The sequence below is a fragment of the Anopheles ziemanni genome, chromosome 2 (genome assembly GCF_943734765.1).
Source record: "Anopheles ziemanni chromosome 2, idAnoZiCoDA_A2_x.2, whole genome shotgun sequence".
NCBI lineage: Eukaryota > Metazoa > Arthropoda > Insecta > Diptera > Culicidae > Anopheles > Anopheles ziemanni.
Window position 1 is genome coordinate 67,497,771 of NC_080705.1, and position 26,724 is coordinate 67,524,494.

Below are 26,724 nucleotides of genomic sequence, written 5' to 3' on the forward strand. Positions count from 1 at the left end.
GTAATTTTGTTCAATCTTTTTAAAAAATATTTTATGATTCTATCTTGAATCACATGTTACATTTAATTTATTTTCGTTCTGATTTTTTGTAATAATTTTACTTATTTGATGTTAAAATTACTTCAATCTAACGATTTCGTTAAAACATATTTCGATAAAAATGATAATAAACAGACTTAAAGCTATGCTTACAAAATCGAGAACGAGTGTAGCACTGCGGTGTATCCCAAACTGCGTGAGAAATCAGCTGCTTATTGTCAGTTTGCATTACATTCTAGTTTTGTTTATGTTTTGGTCGCCCATCGTTACCCCGCTGCCGAGCATTGTGCAAAAGGGTTTGATAAGGACGTCGTGCTAACACATTCGCGCATCATCTATTCGCCATCAGCAACAATTCAACCTTGGCGATCTTGCAACGGCTTGTCCAACGAGAATCCGTGGGCCTGTTCAGATTAGGAATTATCTTCCCTCAGTGTAAAAATGAACGCGGTCGCGTATACTTCTTGTCTATTGGTTGCAGCGAAAACGGGTTGTGTTGAATTCAGAACGCAGTAAAAATTTTCACGCGTCTCGTGGGTACATTGAATGTTAATTTGACGAGTTCTTTGTGCGCAACGTTTGAGTCATCCTGGGAGGGTACGATTGTTCCATTTGTTCCACTGGCGATAGTGTTGAAAGTTCAAAGTTTAATATAACTTATGACGTGATTGCGAGAGTGTATTCAGTATACGTTCTAGCAAAGTGATATGTTGTAGAAACCGGTTTTAGGCGTTTTATCATCAGCATTAAAACCAATTCCGAAAGAAAATCACCAGCAAAACACAACCGACAATGGACGAAAATGTCGGCATTGCATCCGATCGTGTTTCTCCAGCAGGCGATCCGCTGGCGGAACCAACGCCACCACCATTGGAACGAAAGTACCGTTATTTTATCCTTGAACCAGCCGTGCTTTTAATTTTCTTTGCTTGGAACATATCCGGTAAACTTCAAAGAGAGATAAGTGACTGGAACTGCATAGTTTTATCAAAATATCTTTCTTTTCCAGCGTTTGTTTTTGCAAATCAGATCGTGTATCAGTCGTGCACTGTAGCCTTCGGAAAGAATAAATCATTGTGCGCTCTGCTTGGCACGGAGAATGAAACGGAAGAAATGCAACAGCTGGAAAAGGCGGTACAGCCTTATGCGGCCAACATTCTGATGGCCAAGTCGCTGGTCGAATCGATCGTGCCTGCCTTATGTAGCATGTTCATTGGGCCCTGGTCGGATCGGTACGGCCGGAAGCCGGTGATAGTGGCCTGTTTTACGGGAGCTTTCTTCACCTACGCTATCGTGGCGTTCATCAGTTTTCTATCAATGTACTACTCCATCAGCCCTTGGTATTACGTTTTGGCCTCGATCACAACTGCACTGTCCGGCGGAACGTGTGCGTTAATCACCGGAGTGTTTTGTTACATAGCGGACGTTACGAGCGAGCAGAATCGTGCCATGAAGTGAGTTGTTGTATACACAAAGGACAATTTCTAATGTTACACTCATAATAACGATCGTTGTTTATGTTTTAAGGATGGCAATCGTTGAGGCTGCAATATTTACGGGTCTATTAACCGGAACCTTGAGCAGCAGCTTTATTCTACACTGGACAAATGCTGCCACAGTATTTGCGTCGGCGGCAGGTGCAGTTCTACTTGGATTAATTTACATAATTTTCTATATTGAAGAAAGCATCCAGCCAAACGAACTCGGTGAATCGAATTCCAAGTTGCGTGAGCTGTTCCGGCTGGATCTGGTGTCGGAACTTATGCAGACATGCTTCAAACGTCGGCCAAACTACGATCGGTTAATAATATGGATGGTGATACTAGCATTGGGTGCAAACATATTGGCTATGGGTAATTCTGCACGGGTTTTTTGGTCATAATATTACCATTATCGTAACCCTCACTTTTTCGAATTACAGATGGGACCCAAACTGTTTTTCTTCTCTTCCTACGAGAACGGTTTGGATGGACGGTTAAGGATTACTCTTACTATGATGCAACCAGCATAATTTTTATGATATTCGGCAATACGCTGGGTTTGTATACGATCCGCAAGGTGTTCAAACCGTCCGATACCATGCTGGCTGCTCTCGGATTTTTCTTCTACGCGGTCAGTAGTGCCATACATAGCATAGCATCCGAGCCTTGGCACCTGTATTTGGCTGTGTGTATTTGCTTCATGAAAGGAATATCTGGGCCGATGAGCAGAGCGGTCATTTCTAACACGGCACCAGCTGGCGATATTGGTAAAATTTTCTCCCTGACCACCTCGATCGAGTCAATAACACCGCTGGTCTCGGCACCTTTGTACACCGTAGTGTACAAACAAACTCTCGCGTGGTACCCGGGGGCGTTTAATCTGATAACCGCAACGGTATACTTCACCTGTATGTGCCTGATGATGTAAGTATTCGCTGGATTCCAATGCACCTTAACAATGTTACGGGTTTCTAAAAATCTATTTCTTTTCTTTTGATTTTAGCTTTGTAAGAATTTTCCAAAGTATGTATCAAACGACTACATATACTTCAATCAACTAATGCTGTTTGGATCGCATGTAGTTTACGTATCGGGGATATATTAATGCTTTTATAAACTATTTAACAAACGAATCTTTCATTTGGGATGTGATAAATAAATCGGTATATTTTACCATATAACTCATGGTTGTAGTTCGTAGCAGGCCTATATATATATATATATGCGCCTTATTAGAAGATGTGAGACAAAACATTATGATTTACACAAATCAAAAAATTCTGATAAATGTTCAACATTTTTCATAGATCGCATAAAATTTTGAGTTACATCGAATTATAGCAAAGTGCTGTCATGCATGCCATAATCGAGCAAGTGCACACTGCATGCCCAATCCCAAGATCAATCAAAAGACAGGTCAGGTCAAACCTATTTTTTGCCCGCCATTGTTGTGACAGTTGGTTGAAAAAGTATTTGCAACAATTTCTAGCACTCTTTTGAGAGATCTCCGTCAAATCTTTGCGAAAGAAGGAATTGGTAACACAGTGTCCCATGGTCCCACGGATAGAAACTACTCTTCTGTGTGAAGTCATGGGATATGGATCCTTTTGCTCACCGTGATTGCCGAAATTAAATGTGTTGGTCAGCCTTATACGCAACCTTCCTCCAGAACATATTTTAAACGCCTCATGATGAAACATACCAAATTTGCAGTTTTACCTCATTTTCCTGGCTGCTCGTGAGAGGTAAACAAAATTTCAACCAACTGGTCATATTTTTTCCACAGTTCTTCTCTCGTTACATGGTATGCTGCGACCTCTTTTCCATTGACTTTGGCCCAATCCGAAGAAAATGACGCAGCTTGTCAGTTTGTTCATAAGAAAAACAAAAGTGTCCGAGTTGATGCCAGGATTTTCTTAGTTTTAATTGTCCTTATCTTAAATTTTCACTACTTTCTCATCCAGCCAGCAGGTAAGTACAGAACGAAAGAAAACGTGTACGTTTGCTGCTGGCACTGGTGCAGTGTGAATTGCTCCTTCCGAGCGCCTGGCAGCATTTGTTTATAGAGTTTCTATTATTTCGCGTTTAGGCTGCACCTGTGAGCAAGATGAGTTTCTTCGGTAAGATATTTTCTGGTAAAAAGGGGGAACCGGCCCCGACCCCCAGTGAAGCGATCCAGAAACTACGAGATATCGAGAATATGCTTACGAAAAAGCAGGACTTCCTAGAAAAGAAAATAGACTTGGAGCTCGACACGGCCAGGAAGAATGGTACCAAAAACAAACGAGGTAGGTGCGGATGTGTTGATGTGTTGGTTGGTGGTCATTGGGTGACTCATGCTATGGCGTGTGATTTGTAGCGGCTATCCAAGCACTGAAACGGAAGAAGCGGTACGAAAAACAACTTCAGCAAATAGATGGCACACTTTCTACTATCGAAATGCAAAGGGAGGCGCTGGAGAACGCCAATACCAATGCAGAGGTGCTGAAAACTATGAAAAATGCAGCTGATGCGCTTAAGGTCACCCATAAGGACATGTTAGTACATACTGATTATTTTTTATTTGCTTTTGGTTTTCTGTGCATACTTCGTATTGTCATACCATTTGGTTTTATTCAGGAATATCGACGATGTTCACGATCTGATGGACGACATTGCCGAACAGAACGACATTGCTAACGAAATTTCGAACGCTGTCTCCACTGCAGTCGGTTTCGGGCAGGACATCGACGAGGAAGATTTGGAGAAAGAGCTCGAAGAGTTGGAACAGGAAGAGCTCGACAAGGAGCTGCTGGGAGTTCAACCGGAAACCGACGAACTACCGGAGGTCCCATCAACCGAACTGCCAGTAAAGGCCAAGGAGAAAGAGAAAAAGAAGGGTAAACTCACGTGTCTGCATTGCTGTTATTGTTTATTAATGGATCGTGTTTTACAGCCGTTGCCGACGAGGACGATCCGGACATGAAGGAGTTGATGTCATGGGCTAACTAATCTCCAGGCAGGAACGGAAATAAGGCGAATAACCGATACTGCTATTTCACTGAACACGTCGAATCGGCTTTCCGTACAGTTTGTGTTTTGTCCAAAAATCCACTTTTTCCCTTTCCCGTCGAACGTGAAAATATTCATTTTTAATTGTTTTGCAGTAGTATGGAATTACATAGAAGTTAAGTTATCATGACCGAATATACCGTTCACAACGCAAGTTTCTTACCTAAAACTGATTTGCTTTTCTATGTTCAATGCATAACAATGCTATTCCTATTTGGGCAGTTCGACGTAAAACAATAATGGTTAGTAAATTTTCATGTATAAAAGAAAAGTAAAACATAAGTTCACTGCAGAGTTAAGATCGGCAGCAGGAAGTGATGAACTTAATAAAATACACTTAAACAGTATGTACATAAATTATTATTCTCTGTTACAATTCACAATCAAACCTATTCCATTATTCGTGCTACTATATTTTGTAATCTCTTTAACGTTATTATTTCATACATTTTCGTATTGCAAACTGTTTCGTACCATGAAACATTCATTAATAAATTTAACTGGCAAATGTAAAGTACTTGTTTAATATCCCCTACGCTCGTTCCGCTAACCTTGAGACAAAATGCACCTTCCGGTACGTAATTGATTACACAATTCGGTCAAATTCCGTTTGGATCAACATGTTGGTGGAATACTTTCGATTTCGATTAGCGTCACGTAATACATGTTGAATAGCGCATAATCGAAGTGGGGTAGTTCATGACTTTACCAAGTTGTGTACTCGTTGTGCATATCAATTAGTTTGATTTTATAATGTACTATCCCTGCCACACTATGTATCGAAGTTTACATTATTGGCGACTTTTTATCCCCAAGTGCTGACAAGACAGGTTATTCAGTTACCAGGATCGATTGTGTGAGGAGTGTTAAAGAAAATGGTTAGAAAAGTGATCGCCATGAAAACCGTAAGGATATCCTCCAACATTTCTATTGCCATATTGTTTGGTTTATTGAAATAAAAGTGTGTAATTTTGTGTTTGCATTTTAGGCTGTGTGGACCATTTGTCTATTGGCAGCTGTTCAACAAGTGCACAGTTTCTACAATCCATACGACTACAATTTAAACCTCCAAAAGTTTGAATATTTCAAATATCCCTATCAGGGAAAGCATTCACAACCGAAGGAAACATCTGTGGCGCAAAAGGCCCTGGCGGTTGTGTCCTACTTCCACACACTACTTGCTGGCCATCCGGTGCAAGAAAAACGTTACTACATCCCGTTCGATCCGAACCGAGCGCAACAGCTTCGCGGTGCTTTCCAGCGGCAGTTTGGCTTTCGAGGAGAAAACCTGATCGCCCTGATCGGAAATGGATACTCCCCTCAAGCCTTGCGGTATTATGGTGCTATTGGGAAAGACTTTGGAAAATACTGATTCCATTTTCGGTGTTAAAAATAAATTTATTTATTGATCGTATTGAACTCGTATCTTTCGGGTTTTCTTGAGAATAATTTCAAATAAAATTAGCTACATCCGATATTGTTGCTTTACGTTTATACGTTGTGGAAATAGATGTTTGACATTTCATTTTTCAAACTAGATTCAGACGAAGAAAGCTGTCAACAGATTTGTTTTGTTTACCTCCGGCGTCTCAGGAAAAAGTGTGTTCTTCAATAAAACTTCTTTTTTAACACGAACATCCAACAAAGGTAATTGAGATGGATTTGTTTCTTTGGAAAATAATGATGCCTAAAGCGTAACATTCACTTTGTTATTACATTTTGAACCATTGTTGCGTGTACTAACTTGCGAGCCATAGAATGCCTGTGTGCAGTACAACAGTCGAGGAACATCTAGTAGCATCCTGGTAAAGTCTTCTTTTAAAAACTGTGTTTACTCTTTCCTAGTGTTCGACCATGTCGCGCAAGGAAGCGTTATCTCAATTCATTAATCAGATCCACGGACGTCCGGTTGTGGTGAAACTAAACAGCGGCGTCGATTACAGAGGTAAGCATTGTTACTGGACGGGCATAAACAAGTCCGGCAGAACTTCTCCTTGCACTTCTGTATTCGATTAACATTGATTTTCATCTCGTCCAATTTCCAGGCGTCCTGGCATGTCTCGATGGTTACATGAACATTGCGTTGGACCAAACGGAGGAGTATGTGAATGGTCAGCTGAAAAATAAATATGGCGATGCGTTCATCCGGGGCAACAATGTACTATACATTTCTACGCAAAAGAGAAGGGTGTAGTTGAGTGGGTTTGAATAAAATAATACATTTATTTAAAAAAAATATCGTTTATTTGGTAACCAACTATTTTATTCGCTTACAACAAACTCTTATTCAATTTCCAAACTTAACGGTTATTCTGATTAAAGTCTTTGAACGTTGCTGCCATTGGGCCGATCGGGAAGGAAATGATGATATAATGGACGAGCCATCGCGGACTAATGCGAGACTTGTGGAGAATCAAAGAAGACGGATGAGTGTAAAGTATTTGCCATTTAGTTAGAAAATAAGTAGTGACAGATTGGTAGCGTTAATGAATGCCGTCCAGTGGCGAGAAGCTCTTGTATTGATACAGTTCTGGTCCTCCGTAGCCATACAGTAGTTTTCCTTTTCCATTTTCATCGTAGTAGGGATACCTGTATTTTGGCCTGGGAAAAGAAAAAAAAAAGAATAATGTATGTTAAGTTCAAATAGTTCTGAGTGAAAACTGTACGGTTTTACCTTTCAAAGTATTGGAAGTTAGGGGCTTTCGGTTGCAGAGTAGCTTCAGCACTCGGGGCCAGGATCAGGGCCACGAGGGCAAGAATCTATAAATTGGAAATAGGACACTAATCAGTCAATAATTCTATTTTTTTTTTTTTAACTCTAACGTATCATAAAGCTAATTTTATATTTCAAGCCAACCAATTTTTCATCCGATTTCAACAACCACTGACTGGAGCGATTTTAAAAGTTTAAGAAAAGAATCAATCTTTTTAACACTTTGTGAGTTTGTGTAAAATAATAATGTATAAAAGTCTATGTAAATTTAAACATTTCCAGTTGGCATTTGAATATTTTAATAGAAACGGCCTTGAAGAGACGCACCACCCGATATCCGAGCGCACGGCGTAAAGTTTGTGTTACACGTGATTATGCAACAACAGGTCAAGGAAATCTGCAAACGTGCAGCACTGCAGGTAGGTAGCTCCGGCAGCTCACACTCCTTCAGTGTGGTACTTGTTTAAGCTGCACAACGGCATCTTCCAGTCTTCCACACCGCGGACTCGCGATTGATTGTCCCCATTCTGGAACATTCGGCCACTTTCTACCTGAAGCGGGACAATCTCTGGAGTCGGAAGGGCGTAACACTTTCCCGTACCGTCGGTTCACACAACGGTCGACCACGATCGTTCCCTATCTGGTACATGGTTCGTTAATTTCACCAAATCCCGCTACGTACCGTAAAGCACACCAGCGCGATACACTTATGCATTTTTGGACGATGTTGTGTTTGGCACAATTTCGGAAACGAACAGTTATAAACTGCCTCACCGGGGGCTAGTGTTGTTGTATTGTTTTCCTTCTGCACAGATCTGAAATTGGAAGATAAATTTCCCTACATCAGATAAACAGTTCGATTAACCCCGATGATGTTGTGACGAAGATTCCAACATTTTTGGCCACTGGCACAATCTCAGCACACTTACACTCGCGTACGCGTATCGAAAACAGCTCTGGGCCAGAGCTAGGTCACGATTAGGTGCTCCCAGGACGGGCGTTGAAACCTCCGGTTTGTAAGACTTCCCACCAAATACTGACGGTCGGATGCGTCTCGCATGTCGGGCTCCCGCGCCCCACTGTATAACGATGCGAGGGGATCAGGTGGGGTGTGTAGAGGCGTGACGGCAAAGGCCGGTTCGAGGCCTCGTATTTTGTGTCTGCTAGATACTTTCGTTTTTTTCTTCATATGCCATGGTGAGAGGAAGGGATCGCCGATGGTTTGCGTGCGATCGTGAACGAACCTTCGTGAGGAACCTACAATAGAAGTGGGATTAGACACCTGACTTTTGGTCGATCCACCAAAAGGTAAAAATTGTTAAAATATCTATTCAATTTCGTATCATATTAAAATATGTAAACGATTCATAATCAATAAGATTTTCTGCGGTATTCTGAGTATCAACTTTTAGTATTCAAGTTTTTTAAGTTAAATATCTTTCGATTTTCTTTGTACATAGGTATCAATTGAGACATTTGTTCAGGTTAAATGACTTTTTAAGTTTCGTTTACTAATTTTCTTCGCTTGGAAAGGTAATGTTTTCTTAAGGAAGTAAGCGAACAGATGTGACTGATCACCGTGATCATCACCATCATCATCGGTAGCATGTAGAGAAACATTTGGTCAAACTTGGGGAAAGGTGCAGGAGGAAAGTGAAAGTAGGAAATCATGCTACAACACACCGCATGATGTTCGAACTCACGTTCGTACACGTGTTTGTCGGTGTGTGCGTTTTCCCACTTCCCCTTTGCACTACAAAATAATACCAAAGCTTGTTTAAGTCTGAGCGTGTAAGTCTAACCATTGCGCTTATCAACTGTGTCGGTTGATTTAAACTGCAACTGCAGTTTTCTGCAGTCATCAACACAGGAGGGGCGATGGAATGTTTTCGATCGAACCAGTCGCAACACGGTGACACAATGCGTCCCGCATGCTTGGCTACTGTAGTGTTAGTAATGGCTGCTGGTGGGTCAATACATAGATCACTGTACGGCTGGATCCCCACAATGACGTACACCGAACGAAAGACTTGGATGTTGGCGCAAAAGCGACGAACCTCGGGTTCGCGATCCATTTTAAGAGTACGCGCACTTAAAGTGGGCCTTCAAGAAATACCTCCAAATAGCGCCATCATGAAGGTTGGTGTACGATGTGCGGTGTAAATAATGATCTTTCGGATCCTTTCGATGGCTTGATAGCTTGACCTTTTTTACCGAAGGTGGATGGCGCACGTGCGTATTCACCAAGAACCAGGTAATGTTATCATTTTCTAATTCTTTTTGGCATATCGGACGTGTTTAAGGGTTTTACAAGTAAACGATTAATTTAATCTTGCTATGTTTTTAGTACTGTGCAAATAATTTGAAAGGTAAACACATCCAAGCGAGTCGTATTTCACATTCAAAAATAGTACGTCATCATTGTGGTCCCAACACGGTTTGGGAGGGACAATTTATTGACTTTGCAACTTGAGCTCGACATTTTCGGGCAACCAGAAATGAGCATGGAGGTTTGAATTGAAAAAAAGGTATATGTTATGCAACGTTTGAGTCCGTGGCTCGGGTGAAGGTATCGAGAAATAATTATTGACATACTATTTGAATTCGGCGAGGCTAAATTGTTAGATTGATCCCCCCAACAATGGAGCTTGTCTTGGTAGTGGTAGAATAAATATTTCATTTTATTGATATAGGGTACGTCGTTTTCTTCAAGTCTTCGAAATAGATTATTCATGGGAGATTTGAGTAAATAAAAAAAAACGCCACAGTTGAAAGATATGCAAATTTAAACAATCAAAGGCACTAACGTAGTAAATTTTGTAATAGAAAAATCCAAAACAAAAAAAAAATTATTGAAGCTTACATAATTCAATGTCAGTGTCATAAACTGCATAATTTAAATGCCGACCTGGATAAACTGGAAAATATTAAATCTGGTATCTCGAATTGGGTCGTCGGGTCATCTCGAGAAGAGCATTTTTCGGAGAGCACAAACCCCAAAAAGAAATCATTGAATGGGAGGGGTCAGTTTGCCGGGCTTCGGAGTCTCATCGTTAGTCATCATTTTATTCGTCTTGCTCGCGAGTCTGGCGCATGGTCCGCATCGAGGGCCAAAGATGATTTAATCGGCTGCCCCACAATCAACTGAACCGTAGCAGAAGCCACATCGCTTATTTCATCGCGCTGTGTTCCGTGTGCGGTTGCGCGTTACGTTCAGTCGTTCATTTTGCTTTACTATCCGTCTTCCTCATACCGTCGGGAAAGCCGGGAAGTTAAGTCGACGATACCAAGGAAAAGCCTCCGTGAGTTTCCGCCCGTCGGGGTAGTGTTGTGCTAGTCGGTCGCACCTTACAGGGTGAAATTGTTAGTTAGCATTGCGAATTTCCCTGGTGTGCAGACGGTTAAGTTTGAAATTAATTCGCTTTACGCTGAGGTTACCAATCCATCGACCGGTTTTTACGTGCTTCAGACGAGTGTAGCTTTCGATGCGGCAGGTTGATGACTGCATTGCACATAGCTTTGAGAATTTACTGCCAGATGTGGTATAGTGTATACTGGTATGGTGTATACTGGTACTGGTAGTTCTTCACCTCCTCCTTACCTTGAGCCTCGTAGATAGTTAACCGTATCGAAAAAAATAACCCACTGGCGTGATACACTACCGCATGTGCTTCGGGTTTTGTGGTACACCACTGTCTGTACAGCTTTATGCTACAGTCTACGCCGTAAGTTCTGTGCGAAAGGTTTGTCCACTCGGTGTGAACTCGGCGCCCGGTGAAACCATGGCCAAACTGGCAGTTGTTGTGAGTGTACACTAAATGTGGTTTTTTCCTACCCGATTTTTCATTTAGTGGTTCGATTTAAAGTGATTTGCCTTGGGTTTTTTCTTTCGGCAGTTGTGCATGGCCGTTCTATTGGCCACCGTGGAGCATCGTGTTGAAGCAACTGTGGTTAGGTTGTTGACCGATTTCATCCAGAATAACGTCGCGGGTATTCCGTTGATCCACAAAACCGAGGAGTACGATTTCGATCCGGAGATTAGCAAAAAACGTCGGGAGCTGTACTATGAGGTTAGTTTCGGGGTGACAAGATTTTTTTTTTAAATTTTTTAAAATTATATTTTAGGCGGCCAGGCCGTATTTTACTTGTTGCACTAAATAAGGGTAACAAGAATTGTTTTTTATCGAATTGGCATCAGCTGAAGGATTGACTCTTTGTGATAGTTGCACGTCATCTTATGCAACACTCTATTAAAGATTGCTGCTACTGATTGTTACCAGCACAAGACTATTTCAGACCTCCGTCGATTTAATTGATGGAAATTTATTGTTCATGTAACGATCGTAAACAACCTAGTTTTGATGAGTGGATGGTACAGGTAGAAAAGTTATGTGAAGTGGGGATGCTTACAAATTGTTGATCAAGTGTTGTAAACCGGTTCCATAGAGTGCGTATTATGATTTTTTATTACACAATCTGGACATCACTTTTATTGAATGTTTACAGGCTTACTATTAGTTTATATGCTACAGTTTGCATGGCCATCCTTCATTTGAGTTAATTGAGTATTTAATTATAATCTATAAATTTCAGCTTCACGGATACCGAGGGGAAAAAGTAATCGAACGGCTCGGTCTCGGCATTGACGGTAAACACCATGAACGATTGGCGCATCAGAGGCAGCGCGACGAGGGACATCTGCAGGGCCTCAACTATCTGCAGCCGTAGCGGAGCCCATTAGTTCTTTTTTAAATGAAAGCCAGGCCGTGGAGGTTGCCCAAAAACTGCCCGTAGGGCTATACGAGTTGCCTTAACTGAATTTCGTTGCGGCAGAAGTAAGTCCTTGTCTAGTGTATGGTGCTTCGCCTTGATGCATGATCGAAGACAAAATTTGAACAAGTCGGTTGAACTGTCTTGAAATTGTGATGATTTTTTGTTAGTTCTTGTTTCCTCTAGGAGTGTTTGAATAATACATGATTTACATTTAAGAATATTTCTAACATAATATGTACGAGAATACATAAATTGAGTGTTGAAAATATAAATAACTTTTTTCTATGAACTCTGGGGTCTGTTAAGCATTTGCGCAAAGCAAATGGTTTTCATTGGTTTCATCTCAAATAGCAGTAAATTGTCATCGTGCCCATTAAACGCAATTGAAGTGAAGCATTACGTTAATTTTAATTCTACCTACCTGGGTGTCATCCTCCTCTTTCCCCCGCTGGGTGTTTCTGGACTCCCACCATGAAAGAAAAGATCGTTTGGGAGAGTGAACCGACCATCGGCAAACAGTGGCGGGCTAGAACAAATTTTAATTAAATTCTACCTTCTCCGTCTTTCAACGAGTATTTTTCCGCTACTTATTTCGATCGCCAGGCACGACGGCGATCCGTTACAACGAGAATTGGCCTCCACCGACGATCTGGGATGGATAGAGAAAGTTTAAAAATAACTGGTAGCGAAATCTGAACCTACTAGCCCGAGCCGGAAGTGGCTTCCCTCCCGGGAAACGTACTGGAACCCGATAGGAAGAGTTCCTTTTTTTTTAACTTCTCGCTCACGAGTCGTTTGTCTTTGTGGGAAGCTTTCCTTCAACTTGCCGTGAGTCAACGTGACAGGTTGCCACGTGTCAACCGTGCGACGCCGTTCATTTGGTGGTGCTTGTCCCGCGGGGGCCGGGTAATCGCTGGAACGATAATTTCGGTAGATAAATTTCATCACGAGACTAAATAAATTCGTCATTTATCCTAGGGTGAAGTAGGGAAGTACGGTGTTTACGCGTCCGGGACACAACCGTGGCAGGATCAAAGAACCTTCCGGCCAAGGTTTCGGGTTGTAAAAACATTTCGGGCAGCTTTATTTTATAGAATAATTAATTTTATTCTCTGTTTGCTCTTCCCGTTAAACCGAGAGCGAGGTACTGGGCGACCAACTTGTGGAAGTAATTCGGTGCAAAATGGAGAAGACGAGAGCATACCCGCGCCCAGGTTCAATAATCGAGAGATTGCAGAAGTTTTGCATCCTGTCAGATGCGCACTCAGTTGGTGCAATGAAGCGATGGACTGTAACGGCATGGAATACAATCAATATTTGGGTCGCTATTTCGCAAATCACCATCCAGCTATTCGACTCTGAGTAGATTTAATAAATTGGTGTATTGTAAATCATATTAACTGTCACGAAAAAATTTTTCTTACGATAATAACGCGATTGGACTAATATCCGGTAGTTTAAATGTTTGTAGTGCTCGAAGCAAGTTCAAAAACCACTATATCGTTCCTATTGCCTACATGTAGGCGCTAGGCTTTTACTTCAAAATATGATATTCTCATGATCCTTTTACGTGATTAAGCTTTGTTTCATCCTTTAATTTAATCCTATGTTGACCCGAAACAGTAAATTAATTGAAACAATTACCATTACAATTGACAACACCCATAAGATGTGTAGAAATAACGGTCTGTTTGGTCCATATCCCCATTTTAGACACTTCATTTTAGACACGACCGAAAAAACGAAGGCCGGGGCCTCTTTACTCTTTTACCTTTTTAACTAAATCGTTTAAAATATAAAAATATGTTAAAATATTAAAATTATCCAAAATTTGCAATGCCCACAGCCTAACCTATTTCCGTACTTTAAATAAGCTTTAGCATTGACGACTTTTCACGTATGTCTTCCGACGAACCCTGCGCCAAACACTTCCTTTTTTATTAAAAGAGGAAAATTACAAACCTGTCATTTACTTCAGCTACCTAAGCGCACACTAATTGAAATCCATTACAATGAACTCGCAACTAATTTAGGTGAAACTATGCAGAATCTAAGCGGGAACGGGCACTCTATCCGGTGATGCACACAGTTACTACATCGCCAAGATCCCCCTCAATCCCCGTGGAGAGGGTTTTAAACGATACCGAACTTCCGTTACAACCCCTGTTGCTCCCAAACCCAATCGTCCTGCCGAATGGCAATCTTAACCAACAAAGCGTTTCCGTTCCGTCGACAAAAGATCGCAGAAGAGTGGATTGAGGGTTCGGGTGCGGTTTGAAAGTCGGGCCAGTAACAGTAGAAATTAATAACTTTTGAGGGAAAATTGAGTGTAAAATAAGGGCAAATTTTACAGCAGCACAAACGGCACGTCCGACCCCCACCCTTTCCTCCTTGGGGAAAATCCGTTTGGATGGAAAACTCATAAATAACCTCAACGGGAGGAGAGTCGTCCAAAGGTTAGCACAACTGTCCCCATCTCTGTCACTGTTCCGCTGTTCGGTTCGAGTGGGCCAATAAATGAAAATGAGACATTTCCCGAGTCGGCTCCTCTCGCTCGCTCGCTCCACTCTCTTCCACTCGCTTTCCACAGCAGAGGTTCCGTTTTGTGTCGTAAAGGGCGAACCATTTCTTACCGCATGGTTGCATTGTCAATTGGGCCTCGTCTTTGGGTCCTTTCCTGTCCTTGGCGTGGCACGGTGCGAAAAACAAAGACCTTTCGGATTGGCGGGAGCACCGAAGACGTTGCCCCTCTCCCCTTTGCTTGCTCCCACCTGCTGCCGGATGTGGCAACATGAAAAGAAAATGTGAAAAATTGTCTTCCTCCCCCAACGGTGGAGTGTCGTTTTTCTTCTCTCATTTTCTCTCCTTCCTTTTTTTTGCGGAACCTGTGTTGACACGCGAGAGTGGATCGAGATTGACCATTGTGTGCTCCGCTAGCCTACGGCACGCAGGGACGAGCGCTGGGTACGAGAGAACAAAAGAAATTAAATTGCTTAAGTTATTATGCGAATGACGCGAAGGATGACATCGGCGACAAAGGCGACCGCCCTCGAAGGAGACAAGCACTGTTGATATCGATGCCCTGCGCGTCATCTTCGGGCCCTACCTCGAGCTCCCTTTGCTTGGTGGGCGGAAACACGGTTGACATTTAGCGGTGACAATCTGTCTGCGGAGCCTGCGAGTCGTAAGGATAACGATGATGATGATGTGGTTTAATTTAGATACCGTTTTGCGGCGAATGGGGTTTTCCTTGCTTCCTAAAGGAGCGTAGATTATTATGTCGGGCCCGTCTAAGTGAATTGCTTTTTTTGTCAAAGAAAAGACAATTGGAACCATTCCCGTGCGAGTTCGTGCTGGTCACCTGTTCCAAGGATAATTACACCAATGATAACGATTTAAAACTAGCTTCCCTATTAAAACCGACCCGAAGCCTTCAAATGCGTTTTGTTTGGACCACGAATCGACACAAACTGGTCATGCTACTTCTTTTCTAACTAGACGAGCCGAACGTTCGAGCACAAGGGTCTTATTATCAGCAGTCGGGGTGAAAGTTTTTCAATTAACAACTGATGATAATAATAAAAAATAATGGAAAAATCAGCAGGACATCGGAACACGCCGGGAGTGGCAAAGGGTTTGGGTGCGGATAGTTACCCGAGCATGCTGTCAAATGTCAAAAACATATCTATTTTGAAAACGTATTCCAGGATGCGTCCAATGGGCGAGGAAAAATGAAGAAAACCCGGGGATGGATTCATTGTGTGAAGAAAATGAGATAAGTATTTTTGCTGGTTCCATTGTGTAGTAAAGTCATTACAATTTTCTTTCTTTTATCTCCAAACTGTAGCGTTGGAAAGCGAGACGGTCGTACGAGCATCAAAATGGTTGTGGTTGATGCTATTAGGTTTAATATTAGAATGCGGGTTGGAAAAAGAATGAATTTATTTTATGACCAAAACCGTGTTTTATAACCAACAACGCAGACTGTTGAAGTGCATGAAATTTGAAAAATTTTATATTTTAAAGCAAAACTAAATAATAAAATTGCTGTAAAATTTAAGATTGCCTTTGAAGTAAAAACAAGTAGAAAATTTGGCAATTTAAAGCCATACCTTGTTCGTAAGGAAATATATCCATAATAAGGAAATATATCCTCCAAATTGATAATAAATTAGTGGGGGGTCATGGATTGCTTCTTGATCCATTTGACAAACAACACTCATTCTCGTTGGGTCCAAAAGTGCCAGTTACGTTGTTTCTCATCCCCCGTCAGGAAACGAAATCCGGAGATGAATGTCATTTCGATTCATTTATTCGTCAAGTAGCTGGCACAATCTTTAGAATAAATGATCCCGTGAAAGAAGCCGAAAATATGGGGTTCCACGTCATCAATTGCGGTTTTCTCGTTCGGATTGTGGTTGAAGATTAAAGGCAAGTAATCGAATTCAGCGGGGCGAACCGAACCGATGCCTTTCAAACCAACCAAATTTGCCACCAATAACAGCGGAGAGGTTCTTAATCTCTCGGTTCTCTATTGGAATAACGATTTTATTGCACGTTAGTAGAGCACCGTTTGCTGCGTGATTATCTACCGGCAAACCGGCTTCGGGGGTGGAGAAAATCTTTATTTTATTAAAAATTCCCACCTTTTTCCGACTTCTTGGTCGACGCAAACGTTCCAGGCGCCGTTTATTCAACCTTTCAACCGGAGTCAAAGGTAAACTACCTATTCGAGGGCGAAAGAAAGAGATCGCTAGAGATGTGAATGAGACGAAAGGAAAAATCCGATGATCGTCAAAGAGGGTAAACCGTTCGTGGAATCCTTTACCGTGGCAGGGAAGCTGCATTTTTCCATAAACCTTGAGGTGGAGCAAAGCTGTTTGGTTCATTTCACTCAATTTTGAATTTTTATTTGACTTTCCCCAATATGTATCCGGTCGATCCGGGATTCGTCTCCGTACGGTTGGCCGTCGATTGGGTTGACTTATGGGTTCGACGAATCCTTTTCGAGCAGACCAAACCTTCGGACTGGTTTGGCTGCATTCAGCTGTGATACAGTGATGAATAGACTTTTATACTTGTTTGGTCCAAAACACCAAATAACGAAGAATAAATCAGTATGCTGAATGGTTGTTGATGTTTTTACAATTTTATAACATCCTCAGAAGGATTAAATTATTTATGTATCCTTTTTCGAAATAAGTGTTGAAAAATCCTCTATCGTCGTGTTTCACACTGTTCGTCTTTCATCAGGGGTTCAGGTTCCATTGGATCGTCCCCCGGTGGCAGTAGAATGGAAGCTGTAAAGAAAACTCAATTCCCTTCAATATATACGATTTCTCTCATCCTTGGCCACCCCACCTTCCTCACTCTCTTGTGTGGAAAAACATTATTAAATTTCCAATAATGTACAACCGTGTTGAGTGAATTGACTTCGATCTCTGGCCGATCTGGCGTCCCCAAAGCCGGAGCAGCCAGAAGGTATCGGGTAAGTTTTGAGAACTGGAGCATTGCGGTACAGTTTGTGCAACTTATGAGATGTACATTCGGGGCACATATTTGGGAAAATCCGCGCTCAAAGCAGCGCTACCCCGAACCCATGATTTTCTCTTACGTCAAGTTTTCCGGAGCTACTCAAAAGCTGGTTGTGAAGTGGCACGGGAAGCTGTTCCCTGCATGTATGCAATTTAATAAACGTTTTCACTCTTTCCAGGGTATTTTCCCGAGACCGTGCAGTGAGCGTTTATTTTTCATGCGAAAGAAATGAATGGATATTGGCACTGAAAAGCCCTTCGTGTACGTAACGACACACTTTTCACCAGGTGTCATCACAGAAGTGAAAGCGGGTGGTGAAGTGGTGTAATTGAAAATTGTTACAGTTTCCTCATTTGCAAATTCAAAGGGAATGCGATGATAAATTGGCAAAACTCTACTGCGGAATATTCGCAGCAGCGCGCGACGGCATATACCCTGGTTGCTAGTGCGTCGTTTGGGTTTATTAAATTAGTTTATATTAGTCGTTTTCCACTTCTAGGGGCATGTTGGGAAAGTTATTTCCCTGCAATAGAATGTGTTCAAAATGAATGCAAATATGAAGGCATGTACAGAGAAGTACCATTTTAATTCAAATTCAAACGCATGTTTCCAGTTTGTTATTGTCAAGCTATAATGTCAAAAGTAAAATTTGTTTTTTTTTTATTTAAGGAGATTGCGCTTGGATGCAGTAAAACTCAAGCTTATAATCTAATTTTTGTTTTATTTTTAAATCTTCTTCTTCTTCTTGGCGTAACGACCTCTTGGTCATGCCTGCCCGTTAAGGGCTTACGAGACTTGTTTCCCTGTTGTACGTGGATAGTCAGTCCTCTCGTACAGGGGAGGGTCCGGTCTCGGTTGGGATTCGCACCCACGCCGTCGAGGTGGTGAGCCCCGGCACTCATGGGCCGATTTTCTAACCGGCGCTACCGCTCGGCTGTCGCGGACCCCCTAAATATTTTTAAATACTTTATTTATTTTCATATTATGCTTGGGAAAGGCTCGCATGTTCCAATTCCAACAAAGGAGTATTTTATTGAGGTCGTACAATATACTTTACAGGGTTTGGGCATCTGTCACTAGTACCGAACATAAAGTATTGCAATCAGATTACAATTGGAAGTAACCTGAATCCTTATTGCAAAATATGAGGTCAATTGTTTGTTAGCGCCACTTAAAAAACCAACACTCTTTGCCGAATGCCAGCAACCTGGTCATGGCCTTTTCCCGGATGAATGCGCAAGTGCTTCCATTAAGAAGCATTTGTTTGCGACCCGCCACTCCAGCAACTGACGCTGCAGCGTACGGGACGCGTAAATCACCTCTTCAGCCTGGGAAGGCATTAGTTACCACCTCGAAACAAATCCGCATCCAGTGCAATTCGAATGAATTCCCTGGCAAGAACAAGTTTTACATCCCGGGTCGATAATGTAATGGTGTGCAGGTGACGCAAGTGCCCATGGTGATCGGTTTGAATGCAATTTTTAATTCACCACTTTGCTCATTTCGCATTTAGCACCCCAGTGCTTCCCCACCGTCTGCTTCATATTGAATGGGTTCAATTTTACGAGGTGTTTTTCCTGTGCAGTTCAACCGTAAACGTGGGAGAGGGTAACCTGTGCTTCCGCTTGGCCGCATTTTTCCCGCCGCCGCCGGGAAAGAGTGGATGGTTTCACTTTGGCTTTTGAAGCATCATTTTCCAGCCATCAGGGCATCAAAGCCGGGATGGGAAAAGTTTTACCGGCATGTGACTTGCCCCGGCTGCCTTGGGAGCCGGGCACGTGCACATGCCACGGGAAGGGAACGGGACGGGGACTCTCAAGAACGAGCAGCATCGAGCGAAAGAAGTGGAAAAGTTCAAGTGGATTTACCATTTACAGGCTCTTTATTTCGTTACTTTGTCGAGGCGATGGAGCGCGTGAATCGGTGAGTTCATTACGGGCGAAGTGCCACCCCGCGAGTCTAAGCTGGTTGATATCCTCGGCACCACAATTGATTGTCACCCCCGCGTATTGAACCGGGGCGCACCGAGAGATCAGAGACTACCTGCACCATTTTCTTTTCTCTACTTCTGGCGCGTAAGTGTTTGATGGAGTGGTAGGATTTGGCTGGCTGAAATGTTTTGAAACTGTGTATACCCTTTGCAGGGAAAATTCCTTGAAGAACCCGAGCGAAAAACGGGAAACGAGCTGGTACACAATTGGAAATTTTCCGAGTTAATTTTTCATTCTCTCTTCGGCCTTTGTGAACGTGATGCGCAGGAAGGCAAGTATCAACGATTTCAATTCATTCGAATGGGTTTCTGATTTGCTGCTCGTTTGAAGTGCCTCTGTAAATAGGATGGGATAAAATGTGACGATGGGAAGGTAGAGCTCAGTCATGAGTTAGGTAAACCAGCTTGAGGTGAACCAGTAAATAATTAAAAGAAAGTCTTCGTCATTTGTACGATTTTATTTTATTTATTCTGATGTTATGCTAAAAACTGTCCAAAAAGTAGGCACCGTAGAAACAAACGCCAAAGGACAAAATAAAAGCAATGCAGTTAGCCTCCTTGTGGGTTGGAAGCCCCATGGGTTTCATGGTTTACCTAAGTGAAAGAAAACTGAATGTTTGTTATAGTTTATTTAAAATACAAATTGAAATGAAAGACTAAATTGAAATGCTGCATCGAAATGGTGCCAAGTAGAGCGATTTTAAATTCATTCGTATTTCTTCTTCTTTGACCTAATGACTGATGTGGATATTTAGAACTTACTGGACTTTTTTTGCTTTTGCGTAGGAGGAAACTCAGTGCTCTCGTACAAGAGAGTGTGGTCACATGTTCATCACACAAACTATAAGGACTATAGAAGCCCTAATAAGCTGCTTCAACTCAAATTACAAATAGTTAACCTATGAAAAACTGCACTTGAAACGGGCACAATCAAAAGGTTGATCCTTACCTCTGTATAAAAGAACCTTTTCCACATCTTCCACAACAGAAGCGAAGCTATCTGATGTTCCCTATTGACTTGATTCACGCGCGCATGCGTTAGTTCTCAAATGGCTCATCACCTGCCAGCTGTAAGGCGTGTGCATGGGTTGCAAATGTTGTTCCATTATTTTCACATTTCACCTCCAAATGGACCCACAGTAAGAGCCGTTGGATGTAAAAGTGGCAGAAGAAGTACACATGGCAGCAATGACCCTAAGAAAACATATCCTTATACCGTAAGAAAAACAGTGGACGTTACAAAAGCCCGGTCCAGCACACGTACGCCGTTACACACATACTTGCGAGGTGTGTGCGCGATCAGCTTCGGTGTCCGGTTGGATGGAACAATGAAAACAAAGCTTTATGTTTGCAAATAAGCGCATTGTGTGTCCTTGGTTAAGCCTGAGGCCTAGGGCAAGGAAGAGAAGTTGGTAGGGTATGTTTCGAAGAAGCATTAACTTGATGAGGTTGGTTTTGTGGTTTGTCGTTCTGTTTTGAATACTCATTTTCTGCTGATCGGTTAGGATTTTCTTACTGAGCGTACCTTACGAGACGTAGAACTTACAAAAAGGATTTAGGATGTTTACCAAAACCAGTGCACGGTTACTTAAAGGTTACCAGAAAGTGGAGTAAAAGCTGGGACTCATGAAGTTCAAAGGCTATTTGATAAGGCCGAGTACGTCCTCGTTCAACTCTAGTCGCCAGGTTTCTAGTAGCCGGATCACTTATAGACGCTCCACCATCGACGAGACTGGCTGCAACGTAATGTTTATACTGTTATGTTAAAGGATTTGTCTAATCCCTCCGGGGACGGTTCTAGATTATGATCTGTTTTTCTTGCCTTTTGTCGCGATGCATCCCATGGAAGTGAAGGTGAAGCCTTGGCTACAACTGGGTCACTTTTGGTTCTTCTCCTTGTTGGATTGTTTTTTTTCTTCAGTAAACTACTAAAAGCACCAGACATGGATTGAGCGGTGGTCTCCAGGAGCGCTGTGTACCCTTGGTAATAGATATGCATCGGTATGGTTTTTGTTGTTGTTCTTTTGGTCTATTCCTGGTAGTGCCGTATAGAGCGCATGCATCTCTAACGTGAGCCGGCACGTTAGACAAAGCCAAGCTGGACCAGATTTGCAACTTGCAGATATGTGGACGGCGTTGGCTAAAGAACTCATGTGTTTTTTCTTCTTTCTCGGTCGCCAATGTTCCACGCTCAATTGAGTTTACGTACTTTTTGGCAGCTTTGTTCCTTTGGCTTCTGGTCATCCTTTGTCGGGTGGTAAGATGAGCGAAAGGCCACTTCACAGCTTTGTTGGTTATGCTTGTCCGTGCCGCCGATGAAAGGACTTCCCACGAAATGAAGCCAAAGAATGAAGATGTCCAGAGCTTGGTTTTTTTCTGTTCTGCGAAATAGCACACAATCAGGGTCCAAAAAGCGTCGTATGTAGAGTATGTGGACTTAGCATTTGTCCGATTGTTACGATAAACTTGAGCGCGTCCGACTTAATGCCACACATCTCGGACAATGGTCCACGACCGTTGCAAAGGACTTTGAAGACATCCACCGTACCCTCCTGTTGTGGCAGCTGTGAAAAGCTCCTGTAGAACCGTTCGACTGTCCATTTCGGGGGCGTTTTCCTACCAGTTTATTAGCCCACTCCCGAGCGGAGGCTGCTCATACGGCGTTACTGTCTTTATTGATTGTTTGTCTACAGCCCGTCGCCTCGAACACAATTAGAAATGCGCGCCCTGTTTACTCGGAAATCATGGCAACAAATTGGCCCTAATCCCATCGGTTGCCCTCGAAGAGGACGTATACGAAAGGTGTTTATAACGGCCGGCCGGGATCGATGGGAAATTGAGTTGCATTCAGCACCCCTTCGCCGGGCGTACAATGCGCACGAAGGGATGAAACATCGAAATGACCATTCTTGTCTGTCGAAGCTACCGAGATGCCATCGATTAGCGGCAACGGGTGCAAACGGCTACGGGCTAATAAAGGAAAAATGATTTTTATTCGATTTGTTGCCTCGTACTTTCGAAGGGGATGTAGGTGGAAAGCGTGTTACTGCTTCTTTTGTTTGGACAAAATTTGGTTTTCCCATGGTTCCCTTGGTACATGTGGTGCGAATGCAATTTGTTTGGAGAGCTTAACCAATTGGCTTAGAAGGGTAGCACATACATTTATTTGCCCGCACTTTTATTCAGTGTTACGGTTATTCAGTGTTAAAAATTTAATTATTAAAATTGTTAATTCAGCACACAGGTGTAAGAAATTATCATGAATAATTAAGTTGCGGCCCGTTAAAGGTTGCTGCCTGCCTGTCCGTTAAGGGTTTACTAGAAGGAGGGTCCATTTTCTAGCGATGTCTTTTCATATTGTTTTTCATTTCAATTCAAGTTCATAATCTATAACATCTCATGAATGTATTTTTCTCGCGAAGGCTCAAGTAAGTTATCATTAAAAAAAGTCTTCACATCATCCCGTCATTTTCCACTTGAGTGCAAAATGTACCCATTTACTATTTGAATTCCCTTCCCTCCTCACCATGTGTTGGACGTGCGTGTAGGTCGTGCGATGTTATAACTCCACCGATAGCGTGTTCCTCCGAATGGCACCATGCGGTGGCACAACGGGTTGACAAAATAAAACACAAGAAGTGAAACCGAAATGGGAAAAGATAGAGCTCCAAGGAGCTTTAATTAAATCCGCGTAATTGAATTTTCGAGTGCACTTGCCGGATGCTGTAATACGCGCTTATTAAAGACGGTACTATGGCCCCGTCAACCCACTTTCCTCCGCCACGTTCTGCTTGCGCCGGGCATGTGGTGAAAATGGAGAAAAAGTAATTATATAGAGCGCATATGCGAATAGAGTATGGAAATGTTATTAGCTATATGTGCCCATGAGTCGTGAGTGGATTTTCTCGGAAATATGAATCCTTGTGTGATGCACAGGCTCCCACAAATGCATGTGGATCGGTGGAAGCGAATGTGAAAAGATAATCTCGGCTGAAGATATATATTTATATTTTTATGAAGTACATTTCAAGCATGGCTCTGAATGGATCAGTTATGGCAGGGATAACTTTTGCCAGTAACCTGCTGTAATGGGCAATAATCTCCATTGTAAGAGAGCCATGAATAACTTAAACTTTTGTTGATTAACGTTACAATTTTTAACAAAAAAATTTATTTAGTGTAAGCAATAGTTTCAATATTAATATTAATATTAATATAGGTTTATCTATTATATTTGCCTCATTGTTTTAAATTTTTCTTATTAAATAGAAAAATCAACCCTTTATACATGAACAATGAAAACATTAACCAACCTTGTTAGAGTGGGTGAAAATGTGTCACGTTCTCACAGCAATGTTCGTTAACAACCCTCGCCGGGTTTTCCGGCCGTCAACCCCTCACGGACGACGGCGGCCCCTTTTTCCCGCGCCTAGATTAGCTTCCGAAATCGAAACGATAATATTGACTGTCCAAACAACGGCGCAACGGCGCGGGCGGATGCGTGCGAACGATAAAGCCACAAATAACTTTACAAAAATCAATTTAATACAAAACTGATTTACTCTATTTTTCTGTGCCGTCCAAACCTAGGGCAACGTGGGCTGGGATGTCCCCGGCTCGGTGTACGCTCAAATTGCGCTTTCCCGCTAACCGGGGTGCTGGGCGAGTCGTTGAACGGCGAGGCCAGGAATGTGCTCTTGGCGACGGTAGAATCGGATTGGGTTGGAAGAAACGAAAAACAAAAAAAAATGTCAATCGACGGTCGCCTCGTTGTTGATTTTTGTTTGTTTATTCGCCCGACGAACCGGCACAAGGGACATACGCCGTTTCCACCGGCACATACACTCACTTGTATTTATTGACTCCTCTCATACGGACGGACACACACGCACGCATTCGACCAGGCACGAAAAGGACATTCGGTTCAGTCGCTTCGAGGCACAAACGATGGCATTCGTCCGATTCACTGTCTCAGCCAAGCTCGGATCCAAAAAGGAGGAAAAGCAGAAAGTTTATTGAATTTAATTCACTCCCTTGCGCACGTCCCGAGGATGTCCTTCTTACCCAAGGCGAGCCCGAAACGTGCGCGTGCCATCGTTCCGTACGACTTGCGAATGTCCTTTCTACGCTGTTGGAAATCTAAACGGTAAACAACGAGGCCAAAAACTTTAACTAGCCCGATTTCGCTGCTTGTCCTCGAGAACTGCGTCCTGCGTCCTTTCTCCCCACCGGCCTCCAGCCCTCCTCTCCCACTGCAGCTGCATACCGCGGGACACATGAAACACATAAATGATATTAACAGTGCAGAATAAATAAAACTTTATCGATATCCTGGCCCGGGGGCATAATAACCGTTTTCTATTGGCTGGGAAAAGTTGGCCTAGGTTTTACTGGAGTTGGCAACCTGGTGGCGGTTTGGCGGGGTCGTATAGCAATGGCTGAAAGTGTCCGAAATTGGGTGTTGATATCGATGTTTTACTAGTTACCGTGTATTGCAAATTAAAAGGTGCACTTTCTTACTCGGATTATGAAAAGTAAATTTAAGGCGCAAAATTAAGCGTAGTTTGTTTGGATTAAGTTTTTAGTGTCGCTATCAGCTATTTTAAAATGGAATACTATTTTAGGCAGGTATGAATTTTTCATTAAAATATTTGTGCTGTTAATGTGAAGGTAAAGTTTATACGAAGAGTTCCTCATTGCATCTCTCTTGTTTGATATCTTTGTGAAAAATAAAAATTTATCCTCAACGAAACTATACAATAAAATTCGTGAAAGTACAATTGTTTCAAAATTGTAAATTTTCTCGATAAATTAGGGGGAATTAGGGAAAAGTAAATAGGGATAGTTCCGTTTGTCGGTGCTCACTAAAATGCGTAAAATACGGGTTTTCTTGGTGTGCAGAAGTGAAATTGGTGTGTTGTACAAATGAGGGTGAAATTGTGGACGTGGCATTGGTTTACAATATTTCCTTAGACTTCAATTTATAGCAATTAATTTATGTTATTTATTAGATAATTTATGCTATGGCCAATTTCAGTTCATTGTTTTTTGTTTCAGTTTTGTATCGGTGTCTAATATTTTAAATTTTAATCATTATTTTAGGGATTTCTTTTAAGAACTCAAAATTACAAACAACATACAGACATGGGCCGATTGTTATTTGCCGATTTTTCAAAAAATTAGCTTATCCGAAAATCCGTTCAAAAAGCCAACGAATCAAACTGGATTTGGCACACTAATTTCGTTCCATGTACACGCTGTGCAAAAACGGATGCATCGAAAATTTCACATGAATCCTTTACCGCAAACCACTTTTATCGGACCCCAATGTCAGAGTTGACTCAATAGTTTCCGATGGTCGTTTGAGTTGGAAAGTTTGACCGGCAAGCTGCAACCGGTCGGGTAGGTAGGTGTGCATTTTCGCCAATGCTGGAAAATTACGCTCCCAACCCCCTGAAGAATATGCCCGCGGGAGAGTTATCATCGCAGCGTCCGTCGCTCGAAGCCGCCCTCCGGGGGGAGTTGAAGTTCATAATAAAGTTTATTAGAAAATTATTTTCTGTATATGTTTGATATTAGGTCGGTTGTTGGTAGATTTCATTTGCCCCTTCGGTTTCGCCCGCCGTCTGCAAATTAGCAGAACATTGGTTCGGACAACCCGGGCCAGAAAGGGTGGAAAGGTAAATGGACGACCATAAAGGACCGGCCAGGGAGTTGCTGTCTGTATCGGGCCCTCTTCCTATCTTTGGCAGCTGGAAACAATTGGAAAAATCGTCACGACGACGTTGAAGATACAGGCAAGTGTGGGAAAGGACGATTCATTGTGTTGCTGCGGCTTGGGGGAGTCGGTTGGAAGTCCAGTGGGAGTTGGGTGTTTGTGGTTAGCTTAAATTCTGTCGTATTGACATCGGTTCCAATTCCTTTGGTTCGGTCCTCGGGGAACCTTTTTAGTTGAAATTGATACTAAGAACGTGGCAATGTCTTTTGCAAGCTAATAGGATAGATAGTGCAAACTAGAAGTTCATGTTGTTAGGATTGTTTTGACAATTCTCTAGCTAATTGAAGAATTGAATGCTCGAAGAATTTTCTAACAATTTCTTGTTTTTTCTATAACGAAATCAAATGAATATTTACAAACAGGA

General features: G+C 42.3%; 6 protein-coding genes across 6 annotated transcripts; 5 read left to right on the top strand and 1 right to left on the bottom strand.

Moving 5' to 3' along the window:
• Positions 1 to 500: 500 nt before the first annotated feature.
• Positions 501 to 2,701, top strand: LOC131286688 (proton-coupled folate transporter-like). The gene is made up of 5 exons (XM_058315681.1): positions 501 to 982; positions 1,049 to 1,493; positions 1,567 to 1,892; positions 1,961 to 2,444; positions 2,524 to 2,701. Exons 1-5 carry the CDS (start codon positions 832 to 834, stop codon positions 2,579 to 2,581), a joined length of 1,464 nt encoding a protein of 487 aa, XP_058171664.1. The 5' UTR covers positions 501 to 831; the 3' UTR covers positions 2,582 to 2,701.
• A 658-nt stretch (positions 2,702 to 3,359) lies between these two features.
• LOC131290623 (charged multivesicular body protein 4b) lies at positions 3,360 to 4,635 on the top strand. Its single transcript, XM_058319789.1, has 5 exons — positions 3,360 to 3,491; positions 3,610 to 3,808; positions 3,880 to 4,057; positions 4,140 to 4,399; positions 4,456 to 4,635. Exons 2-5 carry the CDS (start codon positions 3,628 to 3,630, stop codon positions 4,509 to 4,511), a joined length of 675 nt encoding a protein of 224 aa, XP_058175772.1. The 5' UTR covers positions 3,360 to 3,491; positions 3,610 to 3,627; the 3' UTR covers positions 4,512 to 4,635.
• Positions 4,636 to 5,446: 811 nt separating this feature from the next.
• On the top strand, positions 5,447 to 5,943 carry LOC131294163 (uncharacterized). Its single transcript, XM_058322208.1, has 2 exons — positions 5,447 to 5,476; positions 5,560 to 5,943. Exons 1-2 carry the CDS (start codon positions 5,447 to 5,449, stop codon positions 5,941 to 5,943), a joined length of 414 nt encoding a protein of 137 aa, XP_058178191.1.
• A 432-nt stretch (positions 5,944 to 6,375) lies between these two features.
• Positions 6,376 to 6,799, top strand: LOC131281808 (U6 snRNA-associated Sm-like protein LSm6). The gene is made up of 2 exons (XM_058311162.1): positions 6,376 to 6,516; positions 6,617 to 6,799. The coding sequence occupies exons 1-2, from the start codon at positions 6,426 to 6,428 to the stop codon at positions 6,763 to 6,765; spliced, it is 240 nt and encodes a 79-aa protein (XP_058167145.1). The 5' UTR covers positions 6,376 to 6,425; the 3' UTR covers positions 6,766 to 6,799.
• A 255-nt stretch (positions 6,800 to 7,054) lies between these two features.
• Positions 7,055 to 7,999, bottom strand: LOC131281790 (uncharacterized). Its single transcript, XM_058311141.1, has 3 exons — positions 7,967 to 7,999; positions 7,246 to 7,331; positions 7,055 to 7,172 (listed from the first exon to the last, which is right to left on the bottom strand). The coding sequence occupies exons 1-3, from the start codon at positions 7,997 to 7,999 to the stop codon at positions 7,055 to 7,057; spliced, it is 237 nt and encodes a 78-aa protein (XP_058167124.1).
• A 3,067-nt stretch (positions 8,000 to 11,066) lies between these two features.
• On the top strand, positions 11,067 to 12,012 carry LOC131281937 (uncharacterized). The gene is made up of 3 exons (XM_058311311.1): positions 11,067 to 11,087; positions 11,181 to 11,354; positions 11,878 to 12,012. Exons 1-3 carry the CDS (start codon positions 11,067 to 11,069, stop codon positions 12,010 to 12,012), a joined length of 330 nt encoding a protein of 109 aa, XP_058167294.1.
• Positions 12,013 to 26,724: the final 14,712 nt, after the last annotated feature.

What these genes read in the sequence shown, in the direction of transcription:
- LOC131286688 (XM_058315681.1), top strand. Translation starts at nt 832, where the DNA reads ATGGACGAAAATGTCGGCATTGCATCCGATCGTGTTTCTCCAGCAGGC. An exon ending in GAGCAGAATCGTGCCATGAA is followed by an intron (nt 1,494 to 1,566) that starts GTGAGTTGTTGT and finishes TTATGTTTTAAG; the next exon opens with GATGGCAATCGTTGAGGCTG. An exon ending in TGCAAACATATTGGCTATGG is followed by an intron (nt 1,893 to 1,960) that starts GTAATTCTGCAC and finishes TTCGAATTACAG; the next exon opens with ATGGGACCCAAACTGTTTTT.
- LOC131290623 (XM_058319789.1), top strand. Translation starts at nt 3,628, where the DNA reads ATGAGTTTCTTCGGTAAGATATTTTCTGGTAAAAAGGGGGAACCGGCC. An exon ending in TGGTACCAAAAACAAACGAG is followed by an intron (nt 3,809 to 3,879) that starts GTAGGTGCGGAT and finishes TGTGATTTGTAG; the next exon opens with CGGCTATCCAAGCACTGAAA. An exon ending in GGAGAAAGAGAAAAAGAAGG is followed by an intron (nt 4,400 to 4,455) that starts GTAAACTCACGT and finishes CGTGTTTTACAG; the next exon opens with CCGTTGCCGACGAGGACGAT.
- LOC131294163 (XM_058322208.1), top strand. Translation starts at nt 5,447, where the DNA reads ATGGTTAGAAAAGTGATCGCCATGAAAACC. An exon ending in AAGTGATCGCCATGAAAACC is followed by an intron (nt 5,477 to 5,559) that starts GTAAGGATATCC and finishes TTTGCATTTTAG; the next exon opens with GCTGTGTGGACCATTTGTCT.
- LOC131281808 (XM_058311162.1), top strand. Translation starts at nt 6,426, where the DNA reads ATGTCGCGCAAGGAAGCGTTATCTCAATTCATTAATCAGATCCACGGA. An exon ending in CAGCGGCGTCGATTACAGAG is followed by an intron (nt 6,517 to 6,616) that starts GTAAGCATTGTT and finishes TCCAATTTCCAG; the next exon opens with GCGTCCTGGCATGTCTCGAT.
- LOC131281790 (XM_058311141.1), bottom strand. Translation starts at nt 7,999, where the DNA reads ATGCATAAGTGTATCGCGCTGGTGTGCTTTACG. An exon ending in TCGCGCTGGTGTGCTTTACG is followed by an intron (nt 7,332 to 7,966) that starts GTACGTAGCGGG and finishes TCCAATTTATAG; the next exon opens with ATTCTTGCCCTCGTGGCCCT. An exon ending in AACTTCCAATACTTTGAAAG is followed by an intron (nt 7,173 to 7,245) that starts GTAAAACCGTAC and finishes TTCTTTTCCCAG; the next exon opens with GCCAAAATACAGGTATCCCT.
- LOC131281937 (XM_058311311.1), top strand. Translation starts at nt 11,067, where the DNA reads ATGGCCAAACTGGCAGTTGTT. An exon ending in TGGCCAAACTGGCAGTTGTT is followed by an intron (nt 11,088 to 11,180) that starts GTGAGTGTACAC and finishes TTCTTTCGGCAG; the next exon opens with TTGTGCATGGCCGTTCTATT. An exon ending in GTCGGGAGCTGTACTATGAG is followed by an intron (nt 11,355 to 11,877) that starts GTTAGTTTCGGG and finishes TATAAATTTCAG; the next exon opens with CTTCACGGATACCGAGGGGA.